The 14,209-nt window shown below is 41.3% G+C and overlaps 1 protein-coding gene across 1 annotated transcript in view; it reads left to right on the top strand.

Moving 5' to 3' along the window:
* The window catches only part of COL11A1 (collagen type XI alpha 1 chain), a 141,768-nt gene that overhangs the window by 26,895 nt on the left and 100,664 nt on the right, over window positions 1-14,209 (top strand). Inside the window, exons 4-5 of the mRNA XM_008147090.3 lie at window positions 1,410-1,572; window positions 12,386-12,514. Coding sequence (XP_008145312.2) covers window positions 1,410-1,572; window positions 12,386-12,514 — 292 coding nt within the window. The remainder of the gene's footprint in view (window positions 1-1,409; window positions 1,573-12,385; window positions 12,515-14,209) is intronic.

The raw sequence follows: 14,209 nt of genomic DNA, 5'->3' as shown, positions 1-14,209 counted from the left end.
ACTCAGAGAGCAGTTCATTCCAATAAGTGCTTATGACTTTTAACACTTGAAATCATAAGTATTTTCTGTTCATGAAAAGCACATCCCTAGTGAGAATGGTTGAAGCGAGGACACGGGCATCTTAGCGGAAACGTGTGTGAATTCCACGCTCACAGTGTGAAGAGGTTCCTCCATGTAAATCTTCGCTCAGTTCAAACCAAGCAGACACCTGTGCTCGCTGGACGGGCTGTGGAAAGACCGGAGATCATGTGTATGTGGAAATACGCTTGGCCCTCCTCCGTAGCCCTGCCAAGTCACATTTTAGGATCTAATCCTAGACACCTCTGGAATATTAATCTAGCACTTTTCATTTGAAAAAAAAAAAGAAAATATAAGCCAGAGCGGCTTGCACCGTCGAGTGAGCTTCACCCAGTGGTTATGTTAGCACCAGCTCCTGCTAATGGAACCCGCCCTTTCACACCACGAGGCGGGCACGCACGTCTCCAATGGGCTGGTCATCTCTCCCCTCCCGCCGGTCATCATGCCCTGAGTTAGCTCCCCCCCCCCACACACGTGCAGACGGCGCCTGCTTTCAGCGTGCCCGCCTCCTGCCAGCCCGGGGAAGAAGGAGAGAGATGGTGTCTCCGTCTCGGCTCCTGCCCCCCGGAGTGATCTATAACTGTCCTGACATTAAAATGGAAAAATAAAACGAAAGCACTTGAAGTAAACGTGAAGAAAGACAGGGAAGCACATTGTGTCTTACAGTGAGGACGTCCCGGGGCTGCAGGTGGAGCGCCATTCAGTGGGAGGACATAGCCCTTCGCAGCCGGCCTCAGGGGACCGCGGGAGAAGGCGCTGTTCTCTTTCTCAGTGGAATCCCACTTCGGAAGAAAGCATTTCCGCACCCCCTCTCCCACCCCCAGTCTCTTAGCAAACACCCTCTTTGGGACCCGGTGAGATGAAGCTTTCGTTGCCACACACACAGGGAAGCCCGATGGCACCTCCTCATCAGCAGGGATAGCAGGGATGCTGAGCATCCATCCTGCTGAGCATCCTACCTGTGTCCGGATGAGGGTATTTAGCACCTTCCTGGTAGACAGTGAGCCTCCATCTGGCATCATTTCAGCTCACTTTCCCAATTTCAAATGCACTGTATTTTAAAAAAATATATTTTTATTGATTTCAGAGAGGAAGAGAGAGAGAAGCATCAATGATGAGAGAGAATCATTGATTGGCTGCCTCGTGCACGCCCCTTATTAGGAGTCGAGCCCACAACCGGGGCATGTGCCCTTGACTGGAATCGAACCCAGGACCCTTCAGTCAGCAGGCTGAGGCTCGATCCACTGAGCCAAACGGTATTTCAACGTGAGCGATGGCTCAGCCACCAGGTCTTGGGAGCTTACGCGAGGGTTATTGTTGGGCTTTTGCAGGTGGCATCGGGTGGCCATCAGCGTGGAGAAGAAGACGGTGACCATGATCGTGGACTGCAAGAAGAAAGCCACCAAACCGCTGGAGAGAAGCGAGCGCGCGATCGTGGACACCAACGGGATCGCGGTGTTTGGCACGAGGATTTTGGATGAAGAAGTGTTTGAGGTAAAGATGAGCCAGACTTTGTTTCCAGCTGGCTCTGGCTGAGGCAGGTGCGCCGAGTTAGTGGCAGGCACCACCAAGCAGTGCCCAAACGGAGGCCGGCCTCTCTACAGGGTGACCTACTTTCGTCCCCTGTGGGCGCAGCGCTGATGTTTCCATTGTCGGGGGAGAGAATGAGCGGACAATGGCCACCCGAGCGCCTGGGAACCGTTGACAGAGATTGGGTGATGCGAACACAGGCAGGCTATTCCCCGGGGCAGGGCCCGTGGCTCTCTCAGTGCCTGCTATTCTTCCCTTTAGAGAAAAGAATATTTTCTTCACTTCCTTCTCTGGGAGATGAATTTAGAAAAATGTGCAAGTCAGGAATTCTGCTTTTCTCGGTTCTTTGTGGAGGTTTGCAAGGCACAAGAGAGATGGCAAAGGGAACTTTATGTTGTTCAAAGACCTTTTTAAAAATGATGTGAAGGTCATGGTAAAAGCTTTATTCCAATTATGATTCCCCAGTTAGAGCCTCACATTCTTTCTGTTAACCCTCCAGGCCCGCACCCCTAGCTGGTGCTTTCTGGTCATTCAGTTAATTGTGAGCCAAACAAACAGACTGGGGCCTGGCCCCCGGCGGGGCGCACGCCTGAGACCTCAGCGTTACTCTGATGGCTGTTTGTGCACAATCTCTAAGTCACTTACTTTCCAAAGTGGAACCGAGTGAAGCTGTGCAAGATATTACAGGTTAATAGACAAGTTTTACATGGGAGATATGCTGTATTTTGTTGATGTGTGAATCTATATATATCACATATATGTACATACACATATGTATCCACACATACACACAGACAGTATGTATTTTTATAAAAAGAACAGTGTAACTCGGAGTGTCAGTCTTGCATTCCTGTGCTTATATACCTCACCTGTGGCATCTATAATAATAAAAGCGTAATATGCCAATTAGACCGGATGTCCTTCTGGACAAAGCCAGGGCTGTGAGGGAAGCCCGGGTCCCGGGTGCCAGAGGGAAGCCAGTGCCTGCAGCCGGGGGAAGGAAGGCCTACTCTTGTCGTGCATCGGGCCTCTAATAGTTTAATAATAATTGTTATTGGTAACATTTTCAGATTATTTGTTTGGGATTCCATGTATTTTGTATATTCTCCACTGGTATTTAAGCCCTAGATTCTAAACACAATGTTTTAACACATTATATCATACTAAGTGAAATCATAAATTGATCCAGGTAATATATAACCATATACTCTCACATCTTCCAGTACACAAATATTACATATTGACTTATTAGAGGAATGGATATTGTAAACAACTTAATTTCTAGTCTTGCAAAGTTAAAAAAAATTAAAATGTATGTGTGTGTGTGTATATATATACACACATATATACGTATACATATATATATACACACATATATATATACACACACACATATGTATATCTATAATTGATTTTGAAGAGAGAGGAGGGTGAGAGAGAGAGAAAAACATTGATTGGTTTCCTCCCTTACATGCACTGACAGGGTATCAAACCTGAAATCTAGGTATGTGCCCTGATTGGCAATCAAACCCGTGAACTTGGGGTGTACTGGGTGAAGCTCCAACTAACTGAGCCACCCAGCCAGGGCGAAAAGTTTTATTTTAAGTGTAAACTAGTTTTACAGGCTAAATTTAATTTTGTAACACACACACCTTTTTCCATCAGAATAAAATTTTCTGATTCCTTTGTGAAATTAATTCAGCATACCTGAATATGGTGTTAATATATCTTTTCCTAAAATTTTCTCAACTATTTTTCAATTCTTTTGGTTTTTTACATTATGGTTCCTATCTAGATTTCTGAGTCATTGCAATGAAATGTGTAGAAATTAAACTAAAACTGACAGGAGATAGCAATGGTACCATGTATGCATTATTTTAGTGTTGGATCAAGAGTTGTAATGAAGAAGAAGATGTAAAAACACCAGCAATTCATTTTCACTTCTTTGGAAATAGTGTCATTTCAATTTAGATGCAAATTTGTTTAGTGTATATAATTTTGTCTATATACTACCCTGCATTTATGGAATGACACTATTCTGGCAAAAATGCTAAAAATGACCCTATTTGAATTGCAATCTGAAGACTTTTAGGAACAAAATATTTAACAGATAAGAAAAAAACTGAAAACATTTGTAAAATAATGACAAATTAGTTTATATGAAAATGCCCAAATGAATATATAGACCCATAATTCGGATTCTTTAATTTCATTGTAGCAGAGGGAATATAAGAATTGATTCTGGAATGAGAAAAATCTGATTTTGAATCTCAGCATCTAGCTTAATCACGTTTCTCTGGGTAATTGCTTTATGTATGTTTTAATTTTATCATTCTTCAAATGGGAATAGTAATGGAATCTCCCTCATACATATTTATTTTTAAAAATGAGCTGATGTATATAAGGTGCTGAAAATACTGGTATGCATACATATGGATATATATTCTATGTTAATTTAGTCATGCATTGACATACAACAGTTTTCCTGTTGTACATTCTATGGCTTTTGGCAAATGCATTCACCAATGTAGTGTCTTATGAAGTACTTCTGTGGTCTGCCTATTCATCCCTCCCTTACCCCCAAACTCCGGCCAACACTCATCTTTTACTATCTCTGTAGTTTTGCCTTTTCCAAGATGTCACATAGTTGGAATCCTGCAGTTTTTAGTCTTCAGATTGATTTCTTTCACTGAGTCATATGCATTTATGTCTCCTCCATGTGCTTCATAGCCTGATAGCTCCTTGCTTTTCAGTGATGAATAATATCCTACTGTCTGGCTGAAACACAGTTTATTAGGGCTTCTACTGAAGAGAATCTTGGTTGCTCCCAAGTTTTGGGAACTGTGAATTAAGCTGCTATAAACATCTGTGTGCAGATCCTGTAGGATTTTATTCTTTAAATTTGTTAAAGGTGTGTTTTATGGCCCAGAATGTGGTCTTTCTTGGTGAATGTTCCATGTGAGATTGAAAAGAATGTGTGATTTGCTGTTGTTGGATGAAGTAGTCTATGGAATTGAATTATATCCACTTGATGGATAGTGTTGTTGAGTTCAACTATGTCCTTACTAATTTTTTTGCAGCTGAATCTGTCCATTTCTGGGAGAAGGTTGTTATACTCTCCCACTATAATATTGGATTAATCAAATTTTTGGGGGGTTGTTTTAGTTTTTGCCTCAAATAGCTTTGATGTTCTAGGTTTAGCCACACACACATTAAAGGTAGCTATTTTCTTTGACAGTTTTCTTCTTCATCATCATATAATGTCTCTGTTTAACCTGGATAACTTTCTGTGCTTTGAAGTCAACTCGAACTAAAATTAATATAGGTGCTCTTACTTCCTTTGATTAGTGATAGCATGGTGTATCTTTCTCCATCCCTTTACTTTTAATCTATATGTCTTTCTATTTTAAGTAGGTTTCTTGTAGACATCATATACTTGGGCCTTGTTTTTTGATTCCTTCTGCCAATCTCCCTGGGACTTGTTTTTTTTTTTATCCATTCAGACAATGTATATGTAGTTATTTCTAAGAGGGGATCTTATGGCTGGCATGTACAAATAGTTCTATGTATCTACATGACACATCTCAGACATGGCTTCTGACATGTCTCCCTTATCATGCTTTATTATATTCTGCACAGTACTTGACACTCTTTAATTTTTCTTAGTTTCTCTTTCCCCATCTGGAATCTAAGCTCCAAGAGGGCAGAGGCTTTGTGCTATATATACTCAGTGTTTAGAATAGTGCCTTAAATTTATTGTTGTCTAAATGAATGACTAAGCATACTTTTTAGCTCTTATTAATTCAATGGGTTATAACTCTTCTGTGGCAAGAAAGGAGACAAGAGGCCAGGTATGCTACCATTTTTCCAAGAGCTAGAAGTTTAAAACCTCCTTAAAAAAATAATAACAGAAAATGTCCCTTCCCTGGTGAAGGAAATAGTCCTACAATCCAGGAAGGGTAGAGAGTCCCAAATAAGATGAATCCAAGAGACCCACACCAAGACACAACATAATGAAAATGCAAAAGGATAAAGACAAAGAGAGAATCTTAAAAGCAGCAAGAGAAAAGCAGTTAGTTACCTACAAGGGACCTCCCATAAGACTATCAGTTGATTTCTCAACAGAAACTTTACAGGCCAGAAGGGACTGGCAAGAAATATTCAAAGTGATGAAAAGCAATAACCTACAACCAAGATTACTCTACCCAGCAAAGCTATCATTTGGAATTGAAGGACAGATAAAGAACTTCCCAGACAAGAAAATGCTAAAGGAGTTCATCACCACCAAACCAGAATTCCATGAAATGTTAAAGGGTCTTCTTTAATAATAATAATAATAATAATAATAGTAAGAAGAAGAAGAAGAAGACGAAGACGAAGACGAAGACGAAGAAGGAGAAGGAGAAGGAGAAGGAGAAGGAGAAGGAGAAGGAGAAGGAGAAGGAGAAGGAGAAGGAGAAGGAGAAGGAGAAGAAGAAGAAGAAGAAGAAGAAAGATCAAAATATGAACAATGAAATGGCACTAATACATATCTATCAACAATTAAATCTAAAAAGCAAAATAAATGAAGAAAGCAGAACAGAAACAAGCTCATAGATACAGAGAATATTTTGATGGTTGCCAGATGGGAGGGTGTTTAGAGGATGGGTGAAAAAAGTGAAGAGATTTAGAAGTACATATTGATAGTTACAGAATAGTCATGGGGATATAAAGTACAACCTGGGGAATATGGTCAATAATGTTCTCACAGCTATGTGTGGTGTCACGTGGCTATGAGATTTATGGGCATGATCTCTTAGTAAGTTATACAATGTCTAATCACTGGGTGTACATCTGAAACTAATGTTGTAAGTCAACTGTAATTAAAAATTTTAAAATGGTTAGAAATAATGAACATTTAACCCTTTGCACTCACTTGCTTTTTTCTCGATTCCTTTATTCTAATGCTAACCGTGTCGAGTCACACTCAACATCCGAGTGCAAAAGGTTAATTTAACTAATTTATTATGTGGGGGGAAATAGAGCATTGGTGGTAAATATTTTTCAGTAAAAATCCTTGACTAAAAGTATAAGACAACTGTGCACTTTTGGTGGCCATGTTTTATTCAACTTTAGGCAGTTTCTGTGATCCTTGGTAAATAGTTGTTGAATTAGTAACACAGAAACACTACCCATTTTCTTACAGTTGATTTCCCAAGCTGGTGTTGGTTAAATATGAGGACCGTGTGGGTAGCAGTTCTGTCTCTGATTACGTGGTTTCCCTCCTTCCGCGCAATCGATGATGCATTTTTCAGTTACACTAGAATTCTAAGCATCTTGGCAGCTTTCCTTTTCCACACAAAACTCTTGAGAGGAATCATTAACTGGATGGAATGTTGGAAGAGAAGAACTGCGATGAGAGCTAACGCCCCAGCAAATTCAGAAGTCTGGGTAGACAGGAAGCATCCGTTTCCAATTAATCTTCTGGCAGTGGGAGTTGCTCCTTGAGAAGCCTGTGCCATGTTTAAGATGTAATGCTGGTCGTGTTCCTGAATATACAAACAAAAACTCCTCCCGAGACCCCCACACATTTAATGAAGCTCTGATATCAAAGGGGAACCGGGCACCTTAGGGAAACACTCTAGAATTTTGTTAGGCAATGGCTTTGACAGTGGCGCATGCTCGAAACTGCTTAGCTAAGTGCACCTTTCTTTCTCGTATATTACATATTTTTTCCTGATTGCCTTTCCTTGTAGAATAATGACTTTAAGGCTCCTTAATCTCCATCATTTGGAATTTATTTTTAGAATGTCCACAGATGGATTGTCCAGCAGCATTTTTTAAGTTTTACAGGGTCCATGTACACATTGCCTAGAAATTTGGTTTAAAGATGTATTCTCCTTGAATTGCCCTCAAATACTGAAATAATTATACCTGATATGTATATACACTTTACACTTTAAAAACTGCTTAAGTACATGTTAATTTTTAAAGAAGCTCTAGGCAATGCAAGACAAATAAATAATAGTGTTCTTCAGTTCAGGTGTTGAAGTCAAGGCTTTGAGTGTGAATAAATTCATTGCCCGGGGATCCATTTATCATGTGCCCGCTGTCCACAGGCTTATTCCAGAAAGGGAGGAAGCTTAGAGAACGACACAGACAGGGCCTTGCTTTCTGAAGTTTGTATTTGAGTGAATTTTATTGATTGAACAGTGGAGACTGGCTGAGAAAGTAGAGGATCCCAGACTAGAAACTGTACCTTTGTGCTCTGGTAGAAACTGTACTTTCCAGGCAAGCGACATAGACTGATTATTTGAATCCTTAAACTTAGGACATGCATGAAGGCGAGATGCCAGGCGCTGTCTCAAGGCCTCAAGTGCAGCAAGGTTGTTGAGTAGCAGCGTTTCCTAAAACGTTGTTTCATTATAACTTGGATGAGGCCCTGCGGGAACCTAACTCTCGAGCTGTGAGCTGGCTTTCCAGTGCCAGTTCTTAGGAACCAGCTGCTGTGTTGCACAGTTCAGGGGATGCCCACGCTGGGAACTGACTTCACCCAGGCACTGGTGGGTCTCATAGAAAGATGAGGTGTTGAGTCTGAAATTTCAGACGCCTCACATTGACCTATGGACAAGGGGTCTTTAAGCAGTAAACCAATCTTGTAGGACACTTTTTCAACAACGGTGATTTCTTACACAGGCACAAAAAGCTAAATTTTTATTAACTTGTGTATCTCATAGAGTGTGATGTAATTATGAGAAAATAGAAATAGTTGCGCCTTATAGAGAATTATTGTTAGCCGGCTGGCATGGTTCAGTGGTTGAGCATCAACCTTTGAACCAGGAGGTCACGGTTCAATTCCAGGTCAGGGCACATGCCTGGGTTGTGGGCTCGGTTCCCAGTGTGGGGTGTGCAGGAGGCAGCCGATCCATGATTCTCTCTCAGCATTGATGTTTCTCTCTCTCTCTCCCTCTCCCTCTCCCTTCCTCTCTGAAATCAATAAAATGTATTTAAAAAATAATAAAATAAAGAGTTATTGTGTATGTATATAAAACAAAAATGAAAACAAGCCAAACAAACATTGTTAGAATACATGCATTCCGTTTTATTGTGGAAAGGAGGGTACGCTATGCTAACACTTATAGAACTGGTCTAATAAAAACGTGGCAGGAACCTTTTGCAGTGCACATGACATTCGGCAGAACCTCCTCAGCATAGGTAGGTTCTGTCAGGTTTTCTTACATGTGCTTTGCTCTAGACCAGTGGTCGGCAAACTCATTAGTCAACAGAGCCAAATATCAACAGGACAACGATTGAAATTTCTTTTGAGAGCCACATTTTTTAAACTTAAACTTCTTCTAACGCCACTTCTTCAAAATAGACTCGCTCAGGCTGTGGTATTTTGTGGAAGAGCCACACTCAAGGGGCCAAAGAGCCACATGTGGCTTGCGAGCCGCATTTTGCCGACCACGGCTCTAGACCCATGTTCTCTGTAGGCAAACACTATCGTGTAGACCTGGCTTCCACAGCTGCCCACGCAAGGAAATTCCATCCACTCAACTCTAAGCTTCGCAGGTCATTGGAGGAGAAGGTGGCTTGTCACACCTTGTGGGCTCCAGATGCCCATTGTACTGGGTCACCTCACCTTTTCCAGCTGTGGGGTTTTCTGTGACTATTGAAGCTAAATATGTACAGTTCCCTCAGCCTCAGGATGCTTTTGTTTACCTGCAGCCTGTCTCGCAGCCTGTCATGTGATGAACAGAAAAGCACTGGAAGGTGCCTGCTGGGAGGCGGAGAAGAGCAGATTTTTAACTGCACTTTCCAGTGACTTTTCAGTCGTGGTTCTTACAGTAGAAAATGTGCCACCTGCAGTGAGAATTTATGGTGGAAAGGTTGGCAGGGTTCCATTTAGTGAAGTCATGTGCCTTGACTAAAATAGTAAGTGCTTAGGAAACCGTAATTCTCTTCAAAAATACAGGATTTTAAAAGTACCACAGCGTATATGAGATAGGCAACGTTCTTCTATCTCAGGGACGTCTCCACTTGGTTCGTTATGTTTGCTATAATTTAAGTTTGGGATTACAGATCTCGCTCTTGGAGAGGGCCACAGATGTGATCTCTCAGTGTGTTCTTTTTACAAACGATGAGTGAGGTTGAGTGACTTGCATCATTCCAACTAGTTAATGGCAAACTGGGAGAAAATTCCAGAATCAGGATTTCTAATTGAAACCCTTCATGAGACCATTACTCAAGGAGGCCTCATTTTTTTTTTTTTATACAGCCTAATGAAGAATTCTGTATTCACATTTCTCGTGGTTATTTATGATTATTTATAATAATTCAGTCGTGGCTTCTCAGTGCTCTAAATTGATCAGTTGGTGTTGTCCACCTTAAAAAATGAAATAACACGGCCGTTAGCTACCCGGATTGAGTTTATTCAGAAATAGCAGAGGATTTGCCACTCGGGACAGCAAACTATGGGGAGACACAGGCAAGTAAGAGGAGACAAAGGGTCATTTCTTAGTGCTCAGTGTTAAGAGTCTTTAACATCTTAATATCTTTACTTTCACCAGGCCCTAAATAACACCTGTTAATAAAATGTTGAATGCAGAGGAAACTGGAGTAATTTTGAAGTTATTCAGAATGACCTCAGGAGTTCTGGAATCCAGTTCCTGTTCTCAAATCTACAGGGCCTGGAATCTGAATCAAATGGATATTCACTCAGGATTTTTCTGGGCTTTAGTATAACTAATAGGGTCATGACCCACAGATTCATGTCCAACTAGTTTCCTGTTTAATTAGACCCACGTGGAAACAGATTGTTTCAAGAGCAGAATACAGTTGACCCTTGAACAACGTCGGGGTTAAGGGCACCAACCCTCCATGTGGTCAAAAATCTGCGTATAATTTTGACTCCCTCAAAACTTAGCTACTAATAGCTTAATATGGACAAGAAGCCTTACTAAGAATATAAACAGTCAATTAACACATATTTTGTATGTCAGGTGTACTATCTATATATATAAAAGGCTAATATGCTAAGTGTCCCTCCTACTGTATGGCCGGTCGCTATGACGTGCACTGACCACCAGGGGGCAGACGCTCAATGCAGGAACTGCCGAGCTGCAGTGACTTGGCAGCGGAGGTTCTCGGGTGACGCACCCTGAAGCCAGAGAGGAGGGAGCCTGATTGCAGGGCCGCGTGATTCCACCTTTGGCCATGGGTTGTGTTGTTGCTGGGGCACTGTCGCCCCAAATCTGGTTTACTGCACACTTGCATTTGCGTTCCACACCCTGTACGACAGCAACTTTGCAGAGTGCCCTCTCGCACTCCGGGACCCCTCAGGGGATGTTGGAGAGCCGGTTTCGGCCTGATCCCTACAGGCCATGCTGAGGGTCCTCACCTGCTGGAGGGACCCCACAGACGTCCTTCGAGCCATGGCACCACCCCAGGTGCAGCTGGCTGGGAAGGGACCGTGGGAGGTTGGCTCCAGGGCGTGTTCGGTCCTTCTCACCCAGTCCCGCCCCGCCGGCGACCTTCTAATTAATTTCCTTTCAATGTGCATGAATTCATGCACCAGGTCACTAGTATACTATATTCTTACAATAAACTAAGTGAGAGAAAAGGAAATGTTACTGAGAAGATCATAAGGTTCATCTGAGAATTTTTAAAATTTGTCACAAATCTCCAAAAATGTTCTAACATATTTATTGAAAAAAATCCACATACAAGTGGACCCACGCAGCTCAAACCTGTGTTGTTCAAGTGTCAACTGTAGTGGAAGAGGTGTGAGTTTCACTTTCAATCCTATACGACTGTTTTTAACAATGAGCAGTAAGTGGTTTTTCTTCCTTAGATATGTAAAAATACACCACACGTGATCTTGAGTAAGTCTTGCTCTAGACCAGTGGTTCCCAACCTGTTTTTGGCCATGCCCCACCTAGCATCTCCTGATGCCTTCTTTCCCCTCCCCCTCCCACCCGTGACATATACTATAATTCTTATTATTCAAAAAGTGAACTCCTATTCATGTGGAGGAAGCCTAAAAGGCCATTAACTTGGTCTAAACAAGCTTCCAAAGAACATGGCATCCATGAAAGAGGAAAATAAAAGAATGAAAGGAGAATTGAAGTACTGAGGAAGAAATCACTAAGAAATGGTTAAAAAAATAACGATACTATGAAGTTATATGAAAAAATAGCAAATAAAGTTTCAAAACATATAATAGAGAACTGAAATGCATAAATATGTCACAATATATATTTATATACTGTACTAGAGGCCCGATGCATGAAGATTCGTGCAAGAATGGGCCTTCCTTCCCCTGGCTGCCGGCACCGCCTTCGCTCTGGCCGGAGCTGCCTTTTTGCTCTGGCCTGGAACCACCTTTCTGTCTTCCCACGCTGCCCAGAGGCCCAGAGTGGTTGGGGTGGTGCGGAACACCTGCGTCATTGCCATGGTGACGACACAAGCATCCCACCCCACCCCCAGCCGCTCAGTGCCTGCATATGCAAATTAACCCACCATCTTTGTTGGGTTAATTTGCATACTCACTCCTGATTGGCTGGTGGGTGTCGTGAAGGTACGGTCAATTAGCATGTTACTCTTTTATTAGTGTAGATATGAGGCCCCTAGAACCATAAGAAATGCAAAAAATTCACAGTTAATAACTCATTCTCGAATTGCCCCCCTTACAAATAAATTGCTCTACCTGTGGAGCATGTGCCCCCTGTGGGAACCACTGCCCTAGACCTCTGTATATTTGAATATGCTGACCACATCCTTGTTTGCTTCTGGGCAGGGGGACATCCAACAGCTGCTGATCATCAGTGACCCCAAAGCCGCCTATGACTACTGTGAGCATTACAGCCCCGACTGCGATTCCTCAGTGCCCAAGGCCGCGCAGGCTCAGGAGCCGCAGATCGATGAGGTGAGGACCAGAAGGTGGGCCAGGGGTCTCACTTCAGTGGCAGAGACACAGTCCTGCAGTTTGGAGGCTCATCCCCATGTATTCCATTTTCATTAAAGTACCCTTTGTATTTAATAGCGCTCGATAGCTGGGAAGAACTGACTCGAAATGGCTTTTGGTGTTTTTTCCTCTTATTAAAGTATGTTGTAGTTTAACTTTCTCAAAAATAGACATACCTCCCTTGTATACAGTGTATATAAGCATATTGCATTTTTTTGGAGGGGGAGAAAAAGAATATTTCTAAAAGCTCTATTTTTGCCCTTAGCACTTCAGTCATTAACTCTGCTTCAAGATAAGGCTGACAGAGCTCTGGAGACTCCCCATTTCCCAGGCCTTGAGAAATGCCTGCAGATGAGAAAGGGACACTAGAGACACCTTAAAGTTTGTAGGTTGTGAGGGAATTTCTTTCTGTTTCTGGTAGTGTTATACAACCATATCATATACTACATTGATATATGTTTTCTTTTTCTGGCACAAAATTTGATGTAAATCACAATGAAATGAAAAGCAGTATGAACTGATTGTGGTAATTAAACTATTCATGTACTTTTATTCATGTTATGTCACATTATTTGGAATTCAGGTGTAAAACCATTCTCCCAAGAGATTGTCTTCCCAAGAAAATTCATCACGATGAAATCTGACACTGTTCTCATTCAGACCAAAAATACACATGTCTCAGTTAGTGCACAGAGCAATTCTGTCAGCCTTGACTATCCCATGAACAAGAAATACAGTACAGCGTACCCTTTCTCCAGACCTTTCAGCAATATTCATTGATGTGGATTTTCTGGAAATCAAAAAGTAAGCAAACTGGAAGTTAGTCTTCGGCTAGTCTCAAAACTATGTATTTAGATTATTTCCTCAAATTGAAAGTATTACATTTTAGAAGGGATGGTGGAAGTTGAAAAGCATTAAAACTGTCCTTGTGTTTGAAAGTAGCTCAAATAGCATTTCTCTTCTAAATGCACGATTATTAGTGCCACCTTTTGAGAGTTACTATCTAGAACAGGCTAAGACTCCTATCTTTTAGTTTTACATAGTTATTTTGAATATTACCTTTGAAATATTGAAAATATGTATTTTTTACATTATTTTTTAAAGTCTTATCATGATTTATGTTGCAATGATCTTTTCCATGACTTAATATTAATTTTTTTTCAAAACAGGAAAAAGTCTTAAGAAGCTGACAGGAAGGTCAATATGAGAAAGAAAAGAGAAATTGCTTGGATACTTGTGTTTGCATGTTTACCCATTCTCAACTGCTTCCTGCTTTTTATTCCCTCGTGGTCTTTAAAACAGATTTCTCTGAATCCCAAGAGGATAGGTAAAATGGCCATCAGCTTTAGTGCTTTTATACCTTGCAGATTATGCAGTAATTCCATATTAAAATGTATGACATTTAGTATACATGTTCAGGATTGATGAAGTTTATTTTGTTCCTGTTTTAAGAACGATAAGGCTTATATAATTTTAGCAACAGATAAGGCTCTGATTTTTTTTAAAGAATAAAGGTATGCGTTCTTAATATGTTACCTTGAGGTGACATTCCCATTTTTTAATTCTATTAGCCAGGTAGCTGAGTTCTTTTGAATCAAAATAAGACTGTTTATCCCTTTTTTATCTTAAGTTCATTTAAAAGTAAACTTGCCTTCA

Source organism: Eptesicus fuscus, chromosome 22, assembly GCF_027574615.1.
Source record: "Eptesicus fuscus isolate TK198812 chromosome 22, DD_ASM_mEF_20220401, whole genome shotgun sequence".
Lineage (NCBI taxonomy): Eukaryota > Metazoa > Chordata > Mammalia > Chiroptera > Vespertilionidae > Eptesicus > Eptesicus fuscus.
This window is presented reverse-complemented; position numbering and strand designations above follow the sequence as displayed.